The sequence below is a fragment of the Gadus macrocephalus genome, chromosome 20 (genome assembly GCF_031168955.1).
Source record: "Gadus macrocephalus chromosome 20, ASM3116895v1".
NCBI lineage: Eukaryota > Metazoa > Chordata > Actinopteri > Gadiformes > Gadidae > Gadus > Gadus macrocephalus.
This window is the reverse complement of record NC_082401.1, coordinates 11,233,115-11,247,676: the sequence shown is the minus strand read 5'-3', so window position 1 is coordinate 11,247,676 and position 14,562 is coordinate 11,233,115. Positions and strand designations below refer to the sequence as shown.

General features: G+C 46.0%; 1 protein-coding gene, 1 long non-coding RNA gene and 1 pseudogene across 2 annotated transcripts; 2 read left to right on the top strand and 1 right to left on the bottom strand.

The window, feature by feature from the left end:
- Positions 1-294: 294 nt before the first annotated feature.
- LOC132448652 (uncharacterized) lies at positions 295-2,290 on the bottom strand. The gene is made up of 2 exons (XR_009523403.1): positions 1,939-2,290; positions 295-1,854 (listed from the first exon to the last, which is right to left on the bottom strand). It is a non-coding gene; the product is annotated as an uncharacterized LOC132448652 (long non-coding RNA).
- Positions 2,291-2,611: 321 nt separating this feature from the next.
- LOC132448912 (uncharacterized) lies at positions 2,612-6,184 on the top strand (annotated as a pseudogene).
- Positions 6,185-9,513: 3,329 nt separating this feature from the next.
- On the top strand, positions 9,514-10,457 carry LOC132448628 (gamma-crystallin M1-like). The gene is made up of 3 exons (XM_060040073.1): positions 9,514-9,608; positions 9,797-10,048; positions 10,151-10,457. The coding sequence occupies exons 1-3, from the start codon at positions 9,597-9,599 to the stop codon at positions 10,421-10,423; spliced, it is 537 nt and encodes a 178-aa protein (XP_059896056.1). The 5' UTR covers positions 9,514-9,596; the 3' UTR covers positions 10,424-10,457.
- The last annotated feature ends 4,105 nt before the right edge of the window (positions 10,458-14,562 follow it).

Sequence of the window (14,562 nt, the reverse complement as noted above, 5' to 3'; positions counted from 1 at the left end):
CTACAATGTTGCATCTGTGGCTGCTGGTAATTCAATCACAAAGAAGTAAACTCTACGGGGCTACTTTCAACATTATGATGTGTTTTTTTACGGCACAGCGATCCGGGGCTATTCCCAAAAGATCCGGGGCTATAGCCTCGAATGCCCAGGTCTAACGAGGCGCCTGCTCGCGCATTCAAAGTTCTCCGTCGGGATGTCGGATACGCATTGCAATTCTCCGCCCGATCGATCTTATATGTTGACAACAAAATATTTGCAAATAGTTTTATAAATAAACTTCCAAAGCTTTAAAAATCCTATTTGGTATTTTATTGGTCCTTTGCAAAGTAAACAACGTACAAAGTAAATAAGGTCCAAAGTCAAACCGAGTAGCGTTTCCGGAAAGGATTTTGTTAGAGGACCAATCACAGCCCTTACCGTCTCTGTTGCGACGACTGATAGTTAAAAAATATTGGATGCGCACGTAAACTACGGAGAGGTTCTCCGACAGGCTCTCCATGTCTATTGCTGCGTTTTAATATCCATCCGTCTCGGAGGTCCGAGGACGTTGCCAAGCGACACGCCCCTTTTCCTCGGACGGCGAACTCGCCATCTCGGTTGAACTCAGTGGTGACCGAGCAAAATTCCGAGACAGAATTCAAGATTCATTGTGACTTGAAGTATGAACTGTTTTCATTGTGCTTGGACCACTTTGGTGGTTAAAATTAGGGCTGCAACTAACGATTATTTTAATAATCGATTAATCTGTCGATTATTTTTTCGATTAATCGATGAATCGGATAGAAAAAAATAAAAATAAAATTGGAATTGCCGCATCTTTATTCAAAAACTGAACATTACTTCAAATTCACAGTGCAGACTGAAATGTAAAAACACCAGGTTATTGCTCCAACGTCCCGGAACTATTAAAAGTAATACTAAATAATAAAAAGATTAAAAAAACATAACTGGGATAACACAAAAAAGAAACATACAATGTATGATTTGATATACTTTTATATGTATACAAGGGATGTCCATGGTTAACCGGTCAAACCTATTGATACCATTTTCGAGACTCCTTGAAATAGAACTTGTAATATTGCTTTAATTGCTGATAAGATGATGATAGTTCAAGATAGGACATTAAACAGGTCATAATTAATTCTATCTTTACTATCTATTTTATATTACTGGGAAAACAAGTCTTCACCAAAATCTCAATTTTATTTATTTTTTTACTGCTGCATTTGAACGCATCAATCGTATTTCTGAGCCGACCTGAACACATCACATTTGACACTGTTTGTGACCATTGGTTAGTTGTTTTTTTTAAGCTAACCATCTCTATATCCTGCCGATTTTAACATGGATTTAAAAACTGCATTACTATTTTTAACTGACGGGACTTTCTACACCGTCCGGTTGTGTGATTACTACCGCTGCTTTGAATGACTGTTGATGCACGCGGTGCCGACTCCGAGCCTGTCTGCACAACGTCTGCAGCAGCAGCAGCTGACAGAATTTTCGGTTGGACTACTAGACGGACACTGAGTTGAAGGAGTTTTTTTTTACCTAAAGACAGTGAAGGTACAACACTTTTATGTAGGCCTACAGTCCAGTTTTAAGATATGACAAATACAAGCTGTGGTCGCTCACACTGAAGCTCGCTGTGGGCGTGCATGAACCGTGAACCAACCTGTCGGCGGCTGGCTGTAAACAGTGCTGCGCCTATGAGTAACTTATTAATCGCGCGACACGACATTTAGTAATCGATTTTTATCGATTTTATCGATTCGTTGTTGCAGCCCTAGTTAAAATGGTAATTTCAATCACTCGTATTACTGCAATACCTTACTGCGTCCGTATCTCTGCCTATGTACACAAATATATTGTATTTGTGTACAGCACTTTGGTCAACTACTGTTGTTTTAAATGTGCTATATAAATAAACTTGACTTGACTATGGCCTATAGCCTACTTATTTTGGAGCGCCTGGTCCTCTGCCAATGCTACCGCGACAACAGCTTTCCGGGTGGCGTCCATGTTTTCCTCCAACGACCGAGCGAAATAATAAAACGCTTGAAGTGTGGGCGTGGCGTCAGATCCGAGATCCGAGTCGGTTCGCAGAGAATACTCGAACGCAGCATAAGTACAGCACTTTACGGAGGACTATAAACTGGCCGGCCTCTGAACCTACCCCCCCCCCCCCCCCCCACCCCACCCCATTAATATTTTTTCATCAAATCTACACGATTCACGGAGGTCACCTATTTTGGTTTCAAAACGGCGAATTTCGCCGAAAGGTGAGTGATTTGCTGGTTACGGTATAGCTTATCGGCTAACGCGTCAAGGCGAGCTTACCGCGGCACAGTTAACATTAGCTTGTTGGCTGAGCCAACACACCCAGAGTGTAACAAACGCATCACGGCGAGTGAACTCTGCGCTATGCCTTCGTCCGCCACCTCCGCCAAAGGGTCGGAGCCGAAGGCTAAGGAGGCTGTATCCCGCCTGTGCATCGCGTCATGTGGAGCCTCGATATCAGGCCGGGACCCCCACCCCATGTGCATAGCGTGTATGGGCATTAAACACGCTCAAACTTCGCTAGCGGACCTGCATTCACTGTGCATCGATGCTGGAGAAAATTCTAGAAAGGAGGCTAAGAGTGACGGTGGCTACCAACCAGGATCCCTGCCTGGCGGGTGCCACCGCCATAGCCTCAACGAGCACCCATCAGTCCCAAGCGACAACGAGCTGGGTGGACATGATGGAGGCGGCATCCCCCCTCGTGCCCCGGCTATTCGATAACTTAATCCTTGAGGCGGAACCAGGCGCTGAGGACGCAGAGGGCGACGGCGACGCCAACATTGACCTCCTTGACATGGACGGAATGGAGGAAGAGGAGGACGACTCCACTTTTCCTGTCCAACTGTCCAGACCCCCTAGCGCCTCTGACGCTGTGCAACCGGTAGACGGTAACCTGTACGAGGTGTGCAAACGGGCCGCTGCAAAACTGGCCATTCACTGGACTGCAGCCCCGGATGCTGAGAGAGACCTGTACGATGTCAAGAGGCTCCCACCAGCCCAACCGCCTTCAGCTCCTACCAGAAGTTCCCATCTCAAGGAAATGAGCCGCTACTGGTCCAGTCCATTTAAGAGCAAGCTTCCAACCAAGGGCTGCTCAAAGCTGGAGATCCACGGGATTGGAGAGCTGGGGCTGTTTGAACCCCCAGCTGTGGAGCCTTCAGTGGCTTACCACCTCCACCCAAACCGTCGCTCTCTCTCCGCTTCTTCAGGCATCTCCCTGCCTGGTAGGATAGACCGCCTCACCGGTTCCACTTACCAGAGGATGTATAAATATGCAGCACAGTCGATATGCTCACTTAATGCCATGACACTCCTGTCTGCATATCAGGCTGAAATCCTAGAGGAAATGGGTCGACGGCTAGACTCTGGGTCACCCAACCCTGCCCTCTGGGATGAAATTTGCATTGTGAATGACCTAGTCCTACGCTCCTCACGGGGTGCAGTTCAGGGCTGTGGCCAAGTCATGGCACTCGCAGTCTCAGGTGAGAGAGCGTTGAGGCTCAGTCTCTCCGGACTGAGTTACGCGCAGAAAGCCGAGGTCATGGATGCTGCATATGACCCAACCAAGGGTCTGTTTGGTCCAGCGCTGGAGAAAATGTGAGAGACCAGCACTCTCAGGAAACAGGAAGGAGAGGCTTTCGATCTCTGCCTTCCCCGAAAACAGGCTCCCCGCCCACCCCAACCAGCGAGGTTAGGCTTTGCGGCCGCTGCAGCGGCAGCAAGGGGAAAACAAGGGGGAAGCAGGCCTCAGAGAGCTTACAGACCAGCCCACACAACAGCCTAGGTCAGAGAACCTAAGGCCATGGGGCAAACACTCCTTCGCTGCTGCGGCAGCCAGGAACCGCTCTCCCCACCCCGGGGATTGGAAGAAGAAGCGTGCAACCTAGCACTCCCAGCTTCTCTCTCTCCCCCTCCCATGAAGAAAAGAAAGCTTGGGAGGGTAGGGCAAAGCCCCAAGTTCCATGGTTCAGGGACCTGGATATGTTCAAGTTCTCCAGGGGCCCTTTCTCAGTCTCTCTCGCCTAACGTTCAGGGCGAACTGAGACAGGGGCAGCGGTTGACACAATGCCACCAAGCATTTTCCCAGTGTCACCAGACATTTTCACTCTTTTTAAACATGGAAACAATAAACCCTGCATTTTCACAACCAGGCCCAGAGCCAAGGGTGAAATGTACAAAAAAAGAAAGAAAAAAACTTGGTCCCTGCATTCCCATAGGGAGAGCTCACGCTTCTCCTGTGAGGGCAGACCTCTCCCCTTGCGTCCCGAGGGTGACGTCGTTGAAGTGCGATCACATGGGCACGCTCGCTACACGAGTGGAACAGTAGCGTGCATGCGCAGTTCACCCGTGGATCCTGTCTGCGGTTTCCCAGGGTTACAGACTGCAGTTTGCTATGAAACCACCCAGATTCAACGGCGTGTTCGTTTCTATGGCCAGTGGGGATTCGCCGCGAATCCTAGAGGACGAAATATCGTCCCTGCTGCGAAAACAAGCGATCAGGGCTGTCTCGAACGAGCAAGCCCAACAGGGTTTTTACTCCCGTTATTTTCTCATTCCAAAGAGAGGGAGCTCGTCCCTTCGCCCCATATTAGATCTCCGTGCGTTAAACAGACACCTGCGCAAATACACGTTCAGGATGTTAACACACAAAGTGCTCTGTCGTTCAATCCGTCCAGGGGATTGGTTTGTAACGATCAATCTCTCAGACGCATATTTTTACATTGCCATCTATCCCGCACACCGGAAATTTCTCCGGTTCACGTATCAGAACAGGGGTTACGAATACCAAGTAGTCCCGTTCGGGCTATCGTTGGCCCCGAGGGTGTTCAGCAGGTGTGTGGAGGCAGCACTGTCACCGCTAAGAAACAGCGGCATCAGAATATTCTCTTATCTGGACGATTATCTGATATGTTCCAATTCACGCGAACAGGCACTCAGAGATTCCACTACGGTGGTAAATCATCTGAGGACTCCGAGATTCAGCATAAATTGGGAAAAGAGCCATGTGGACCCCGCACAATGTGCGGAATATTTTGGTCTCCACATAAACTCTCGCTCTTATCGCGTCACACTATCAGAGAGGAGACTAACGTCTCTCATGCCGTGTCTCTCCCTCTTCAGGCAGGCAGACAGTATCGTTCAGGTTATGCCTACGCCTACTTGGCTTTATGGCTTCGGTGATATCAGTAGTACATTTGGGGCTTCTGATGAGAGATTTTAAGCGCTGGGTCACAGCACTACGTCTGTGCTCCCGTCGCCACCTGAATCGCAAGGTGAAAGTAACACCAGCGTGTGTTACCGCTCTCCGCCCGTGGTCGGTGTGCACGGTTCGTCCAGGGTAACCATGACAACGGATGCGTCCTTGTCAGGGTGGGGTGCGACAATGATGGGCAGAGCAGTGAACGGCACCTGGAGCCACAATCTAGCTCAGGCTCACATAAACCTCCTAGAACTTTGGGCAGTGTTCCTTGCTCTAAAACACTTCCTACAATTTATCCAGGGCCGCCATGACTTGGTAAAGACAGACAATTCCACTGTAGTGGCATACATCAACCGGCAGGGCGGCACTCGCTCACTGAAACTACATGAGTTAGCTCGAGAAATTATATTTTGGAGCAGCACCAGGCTCTTGTCCCTTCGGGCGACACATGTACCAGGTGTACTGAACAGAGGAGCAGATCTTACGTCCAGAGGAAACCCCCTGTACGGGGAGTGGACTCTTCAACCGCAGGTTGTGGGACAAATATGGCGGAGATACGGCTTGGCAGCCGTAGATCTCTTCGCCTCGCGGGAAAACATTCAGTGCCCGTTGTTTTTCTCCCTGTCAGACGTAAAGGCTCCCCTAGGGGTAGATGCGCTGACCCATCCGTGGCCAAACGTGCTGCTATATGCCTTCCCCCCTCTCAGCCTAATCTCCCCCACCCTAGCCAGGGTGAGAGAACAGAGTCTGTCGCTAATCCTGATAGCGCCGCGGTGGCCATCCAAACATTGGGAGGCGGAAATAATACAACTCCTGGCGGGAGACCCATGGCCCCTTTCCCAAGCGGGCGGGGAGATTTACCATCCGCACACGGATCGCATAGCACTCTGGGCTTGGCCCGTGAGAGGTGGAACCTGAATGCGGCAGGCCTGCCTGCACAGGTCGTTGACACAATTCAGAATGCAAGGGCCCTTTCCACTCGCCGGCTCTACAGTGGCAAGTATCGGCTTTTTGAGGACTGGTGCGACTCGAGGCACACCAGCTTGTGGTTAGCTTTAACCACAGCTAAGCGTGTGAGTGATTTACAGGCTTTGTCTATCCGTCCTTCCTGCTTGCAGTTTGCTCTGGGGATCTCCAAGGTCTGCCTGGGGCCCAATCCGGCCTTTGTGCCTAAGGTGGTTGAGTCGACCTATAGGTGTCTCACGGTGGAACTGTCGGCGTTTCACCTGCCTCCGTTCTCCTCTGCGGAGGAGCAGAGACTCAATACATTATGCCCGGTGCGGGCCCATGTATATGTGAGTCGGTCAGCTGCTTTTAGGAAAGGGGATCAACTGTTCATGTCTTGGGCCACTCCCCATAGAGGCAAGCCTTTGTCCCGCCAGAGGCTATCCCACTGGATTGTAGAGCCTAAATCTCTTGCTTATGAATGTAAGGGCTTGAGGGCCCACTCCATAAGGGGTATGGCTACTTCATGGGCCTTATTCAGGGGAGTGTGAGTGCATGACATTTGTGCTGCGGCGAGCTGGGCTACGCCTCACACCTTTGTTAGGTTTTATAGGCTGGATGTCTCAGGGCCTTCTGTTTCTCAAGCCGTGCTGGAGACGATCTCAACAGACTCAAAGTGATATTTGCTGCCTGGCTGAATTTGCATGGCTTCGGGAGACATATGCAATACGGGAGTGGTCTATGGCCCCGTCAAAACGAAGACGATTTCACGGCGAAACCGCAAAGGTCTTGTACGGTTCGGCCTTCCGTCCACACGAAGCCGGCGAATCCGCTGACCGAAACTGTAAACTTCTGAAACCACCCTCGGAGGTGGTTTCAAATCTACCCGGTTTCGTTTTGGATTCGTGTGGACGCCTGAAACCGACTGAAACCGTTAACCATGACGTCATCGCCCCACCCTTCGACCCTCTAGCCAATGACTGTTTAGCCCGCGGAGTCTCAGAACTCACAACAACAAAGATGATGGCGGACTACAGGCTTGTAATCGTTCTGCAGCAGATCATGTCCCTTGTTGGGTTGCTAAGCCATTATTTATTGAGACTGTTGACTGTTTGTGTTAGTGGTTCGAGGGGCAGCCTTTATGCGCATGCTCGCCTCTTCTTCTTATTTAATTTTCTTCTGGATTTCTGTAGCAGAAGCAGCGCCCCTTATGGGCCTGGCATGTGTACTACAGCGTTTCTACAGATATACCCGGTTTCGCTTGACTCCGTCTTTACGGAGAAACTCCGAAACCGGATAGATCGAAACCGAACCAGTTTCGCCCGTTTCGGCTTCGTGTGGACAGGGCCTATATCTCCCATAGTGAAACACAGAGCGAAGTTAGAAAATAACTTTGGGTAATTTAACGTAATCCCTGGTTCTTTGATAACAGAGTGAGGTGTTTCACCAACACGTCCCTCCTTGCATTTACACGGAAAGAAACCGGTATAGAATGATTTGAGGAGGGCGGGTCTTTCAAGGACAAACGTGGTGTAATAGGAGTTTCCAGTAGTAGGTCACGCCAAGGCGATTCCCATAGTGAAACACCTCACTCTGTTATCAAAGAACCAGGGATTACGTCAAGTAACCCAAAGTTTTCCATTATGGAAACATTCTTCCAGCTTGATGGATTTCTGTACTCAAAGGACCTGAGAAGAAGACCACAGAAGATGTTGAAGCTCAGGACCTGAGCCTGGAGGCAGTGGGGGAAGTTCAGTCCTTCCCCACAGACATCTCCACACCATCAGAGATGCTAACTCACATCTATAAGGAGGATATAGTAGGCCTGAATCCAAACTTCTTACTCACCCAGTCACTATAGTTTCAGTTGAGAGAAGCTTTTCAAAACTAAAACTCATAAAAACATACCATACTATTTTGCCCCATTTTTGCATTGGACGCTACAAGCCTGCATATTGCCTTTAATGAATTTCGGCAGTTTATTTTAAGGCGTAAGCTTGTCTTGAACCCAGACAAAACTAAGTGGATGTTGTTTTTTAGGTTGCCTAGCATTCACCGCACTCAAAACATACATACACTCCAAGGTGAGCAAATTTCAATATTTAATATCTTGTCATCTGGCTTGACTCTGAACTCACATTTTAGGCCCAATGTGGAACACCTAACATTAGGTGTTCCTTTAGGTTGAAAATTTAGATTTCTATACAGAAACAAGTCCTGTTTTTCAATCTTGAACAAGAAGACATTAGTTGAATCATTAATAGCGTAAGGGTCTGTTTTTTATTATATTTGTTATTAGGGCTGTCACTTTTTCCAAAAATGAAATTCGAACGAATTTCGAATGTCCATAATTAATTCGAATACACGACAACGACTGTTGTCGTGTTTCTTTTTATTTCTTGTGGAAATCACGTATACCTACTGAATTCATAACAGCACAGGATAAAAACACATCTTTGATAACACATTTGTAAACACAACAAGAGGAAGCTCCGACACACAAGTGCGGCTGTCTTTTACGCATTAACAATAACTGCTCGGAGCGCGATATGCGGAGGGCATGTCGTCCATGGCACACACAGCCTATATAAACGAACAATCTGTGAGGCCGACCTCCAACACGGCATGCTGCTCTTTTGTACTTGTAAAGAAAATTACAAGTAGTCTCGCAGCTCTCCGTTACCGCTGCAGCTGCAGCCGCTACAGGCTGCCCATCGCGCCCAGCGCAGCAGCGGACTTTTCTCCCTGTCGTGTGCGATCAGTGTCGGTCTCCGTTTCAATGAGCTCGTGTGAGAGGCTTTCAGTCACGAGATGTTTCTGTGCAGGGGAAAGGTGGACTAACCGGGAGAAGCGGGGATCCAGGAGGGCCGCTTTATTGAGGAAAAGCCACTCGCCGCTCTCTTCTTTATAGCGCATTTTTACAGTTCGAATGGAGAATTACACTTCGAATTCGAACTTTTCACCCCACCTTCGAACGAATATTCGAACTTCGAATAAAAAGTGGCAGCCCTATTTGTTATACTATTGTTATGTGTTATACATGCATCCTTCATCTTCAATTTTAAAGCTGATAGATGTATGGCATACAGACATATTTGAGAAATTTACAGAGAAAGTTTGAAGATGATTACGAATGTTAAGGTCAAAGTTTTTCAGTGAAGCATCGTTACCTTAAATTAGGGTTACAACCTGGTTAAGGGCTGTGGAAGCTTATCAATGGGCTTCTATAGTATGTTGAGTCAGGGTCATGAGTCAGTATTTTGAACAATAGGGGCCGTCATGCAGTCTTTGGGTCTGTTCAGGTATAAAAGTAGGGGGTTGACACAGGTAGACCATCAGTTAACCAACCGATCTCTGAGAGACCTGAAAAACCAACACAGCCATCATGATGGGCAAGGTGTGTGTATATATATATATATATATATATATATATATATATATATATATATATATATATATATATATATATATATATAAAGTATTCACATAAATAATTGATACGCATATCAACCCCGGACATAGATTAAAGCAAACTAGTGGCTTTAATGAAATTATAAACTACAGCTGACAATGTTTTTGTTTCAGATCACTTTCTACGAGGAGAAGAACTTCCAGGGTCGCTCCTATGAGTGCATGAGCGACTGCTCCGACATGTCCTCCTACATGAGCAGGTGCCAGTCCTGCAGGGTGGAGAGCGGCTGCTTCATGCTCTATGAGAAGAACAACTACATGGGCCAGCAGTTCTTCATGAGGAGGGGAGATTACAACGACATGCACCGCATGCAGAGCATGGGAATGATGTTTGACAACATCAGGTCCTGCAGAATGATCCCCTTTGTAAGAGAAATAGTTCAACTTTTACACTGAACTAGTTCAATTATTATATTGACTGTGTTGATGAGTCTGCTGACACCGTTTCTCTGAACCTCTGCATTACAGCACAGAGGCCAGTTCAGGATGAAGATCTACGAGAGGGAGAACTTCGGTGGTCAGTTCAATGAGATGATGGACGACTGTGACAACATCCAGGATCGTTACCGCATGTCCGACTGCCAGTCCTGCCACGTGATGGACGGCCACTGGCTGATGTATGAGCAGCCCCACTACAAGGGAAGGATGATGTACATGAGGCCCGGAGAGTACAGGAGCTTCAGGGATATGATGAGCGGCCAGAGGTTCATGAGCATGAGGCGTATCACTGACATGTGTTAAGTTTTCTCATCAATAAAACATGATCTGACTGAAATGTGCTGGATTTCTTGCTGGTAATTATAACTTGATATCACCTAACTATCCAAAAAAATGACCGTAGATAGCCATTATGATTAAAATCATGTGATGGCAATATTGTATGGAAAATTGTATCTTAAAGGATATGGGGTACAAAAGTAATTGCAATACAAAACATATTTTGGTAATTACATTATCTAGGTGAAAGTTACTATGGTAATATGGTGAATAAATATAAATATGGTAATTTGACCATCTGTAAGGTAACAAGTATGGCAATATTGAGGAAGTCATCAAAACTCAACCAAATCCCAACATTGAATATCAATTAACAATATACATATCTAATAAATAATGCATTATTTTGCAGGACTTAACAAATGTGAAACTATCTTCTGATTGCATACCTGAACCGAACCATCAGCATGTTCTGGAATGTATAATTGTTTTAAAAGAAAAGGTTAATGATATGAACTCTGCATGATTTTTTTTACCCAAAAGAACACTAAGGAAAAAGATGAAAACCAAAAACAAAAATATGCATGGAAACAAATCATATTTGTAGATGTGCATGAATGAGGAAGACTGTAAACAGTCACGGTGTAACACCCGTTAGCTTTTATTAGCCAAGAACCACACAACAACCAAACGTGCCCAGCATTCCCCGCTACCCCCGACATCATCTCGCTGTAGCAGTAACCATTGAAACTGTCAACACCCTTCTTAAATTATATGGCAACGAAGCACATAGTAGAAAATAGCACGGACTTGCAGATTATGAAACCCCAAACATCTAATGCAGAACATGTAACACATATTTGTTGTCCTCCCCCTGGTTCTATTTTGCTCACTGTCAAAAACCGGGTCATACTCACACCATAGGCGTAGTGGCCATATACATTGGGGGGTACAAGTCCCCCCCAATGTTCAGATATGCCCAAAATGTCCCCCCAAATAAATCGCTGGGAATAGGCATATAGAAATTCAATATTTCTATGGCTAGACCACTTAGGTTTTCCCTGAAGTACACTCCGTTCCCTCAACGCATCTCTGCACACAGTGCGCGCCGCACACCCGAAATAACTCAATCCGATTCCATCGACAGCTCTTACAGCCAATGGGAATATGGCTGTTCGGGCTAGCTAGCCAATGGGATAGATCCATGATTTGATTCGTCCCCGCACATGCGACTCGGTGACGGTGACTTGTCACTCGATTGCATTGGTCATCAACCGTCTCTCTCTTACATGACCACGGATTCAAAAACGTCAACACACAGGTAAGTTATGAAGCTTTTGATAGTTCTCTCAAATTTTGTGGGTTGTTGTCGCTTCTCTAGAGAGCAGCATCATTAGCTATGTGTTACCTTGGGTGTCTTGAAAGGCGCCTCTAAATTAAATGTATTATTATTATTATTACCTATGTGTTAGCTATGTAATAAGCCAGCTAGATGACGTTGGCCCCGGCCCCATTCCGTAATTCCAACTCCTCATAATGCCGACGTCTCAATGTTCCCCATTAGATCTAAATGCATGGGCAGTTTGGTTTTAAATGCGCTGGGGACAGAGATGCATTCGGAAGTGCATTTTCAGAAGTGCTGGGTACAATGAAGATGCACTCGTTTTTCTCTCTTTAGAGCAGTTAATGAAAGGTTCTGAAAGACGGCATACCCATGTAGCTAATACTAAGGAACAAAATGTATACAAAATCTGTCTGGCATGTTTTATGAAGAAACGTTTCCAAAAAGTCGGACACATGACCCACTATGTTCTGCTCCATGTAGCCAATGTTAACGTGACATGATATGGCTAAGCTACCAACATAAACAAGAGGAGCTAGGAAAGGAAATTAACTGCGTGTTCAAGTTCAGAAGGGGCGAAAGTGTGGCTAGTGCTACACACAGCACTACAAAAGTCGTCAAGATTGTATTTGGTGCTGCTTAGTGTGAGAGAGAGAGAGCGAGAGAGACAGAGAGAGAGGCCTGATTCACAAATTAACAAATGCCAGTGACAGTAAAGGTGTTAGCAAACTGTAACAAATATGCATTAGCAACCTTTGCTGGTTTAAGTGAATTCACCATCCTCTTTAGGGTAACTAGGCTTGGCGGTGTGGAGAGCGAAAGAGAGGAGAAGAGCAAGGGATTGGGAGTAGGAGAAGGGAGGTAAGGATGATAGTAGAATCTCATGTTAGCCAGGCCTGCCTCAAAATTGGCTCTGTGTCGCACACACGCACTTGTGTATGTCACCATGGGTAAATATTTCACATGCACTGTAGGCCTACGAAGTGCACACCCATTCTCAGCACTCCATTTTAGGAACTATCAATGTTGTAAATTGTAACAACAAGCATGCGTGAAGTTTTAACTTGTCTCTCATGATGTTGGTGCTGCTTGTGTTATTTCACAGTCGTCATGAGCAAGAGGAAGAAAGAGGGTTGCAGAGACATTCGACAATGTTTTGCCTCATCTCAGAAAAAAAGCAAAGTAAGTAAAGAGGGGTGAGAAAATGAGAAGTGTTAACCTATCAGTTGTAACAGTAGAGTAAGGTTAATAGACTACAAATAACTAGCCAGTGTTTCTCATAGAATTATTGTCATTCAGATCAAAAGTGGTTTGCTGACTATCTGAGAAAGGAAAAGTACTTGTTATCTGATAATATTTCTTCCCTGTGGCATGTTCACTTTGGTGTGTTCAGAATAAAGAGGGTGAAGCACAGAGAGAGCAAGAACGTTTGGAGGATGAAAGTAGTGTGTGTCCATCTGTTAGTGACAGAGGTGAGTAGCCTAAGAGAGGAGTTCTGGAAACTAGTAGGGCCTTGGCTTTTCCTATGTTCAATGCAATTTGTAAGTTACTTTGGATAAAAGCGTCTGCAAAATGATTGTCAAAGAGTAAATATTAATGGTTTAAACCGAATTGTGACATTAGAGCAGAATCCTGTTGGCAGTGGCACTGATAGTCTATAGTGTGTTTCAGTAGTCTACTGGTAAATAGTTTGCTGATATCTGTGATATTATTCCTTCCATGTTTCCTCTGGTGTGTTCAGAGTAGAGCTAGTGAGCCAGCGGGAGAGACAGAAAGTTTGGAGGATGAAAGCAATCTTTGTCAATCTAGTGGTGGCATAGAGGTGAGTCGCCTAAGAGAGGAGTAAATATGAAAGGTTAAGACCGAATCATGACATTCAAGCAGAATCCTGTTCTGCTTGAATGTATATACAAATGTATACAGTGTAGGGTTGTCAAAAAAATGTATACGTTTGATAACATCTATTCCACGTTCGTTCTGGTGTGTTTAGAGTGGAGCAAGTGAGGCAGAGGGAGAGAGAGAGAACATCTTGAGGATGGAAACATAGGAGAGAAAGCAGAGCAGCTGGGACTACACCCAAATCAGCCAGATGTCAGGGTCATACCAACTCAAATACTGCCAAACAAAACACTCCACTTTCAGGAGAAGTGGTTTAGAATATATACCTGGCTCCACTACTGCCAACTCCGAAAAGGCATCCTTTGTTTTTATTGTGCAAAATACTTCATGGCACCAAATTCAAGGCTGGCATCCAAAGCAGACCCTATGTTTATCAAAAGAGGCTTTACTAATTGGAGAAAGGCAGTAGAGAAATTCAGTGCACACCAAAACAGCCAATGTCATAAATTAGCTATGATGACAAGAATCCATGAGGCAAAGCCTGTAAATGTTCAACTTGAAAGACAGATTGAAAGACAGCAGCAAGAAGCGAGAAGAAATCTGATGAAAATAGTTGAGGGTGTCAAGTTTTCGGGGCGGCAAGGTATTGCCTTTCGAGGCCATGAGAAGGAGAGTGGCAACTTCATTCAGCTTATGAAGTACAAGGCAAAGGGGGATGCAGAGCTGACCACCTGGCTAGATGGTCAGACTTCACCAGTCCCCAGATACAGAACGAACTGTTGAAGCTGATGGCCAATACAATCGTCAAAGAAATAGCGGCTGAAGTAACGTCAAGCGCAGTGGTCCAGTTTGCACTTATCATTGATGGCACCCAGGATATATCAGGAGCTGAGCAGAGTCAATATGTGTCCGCTTTGTTGATAAAGATCTCCAGCCAAAGGAAGAGTTCCTGGGACTGTACCAAGTCTCATCAACAACTGGG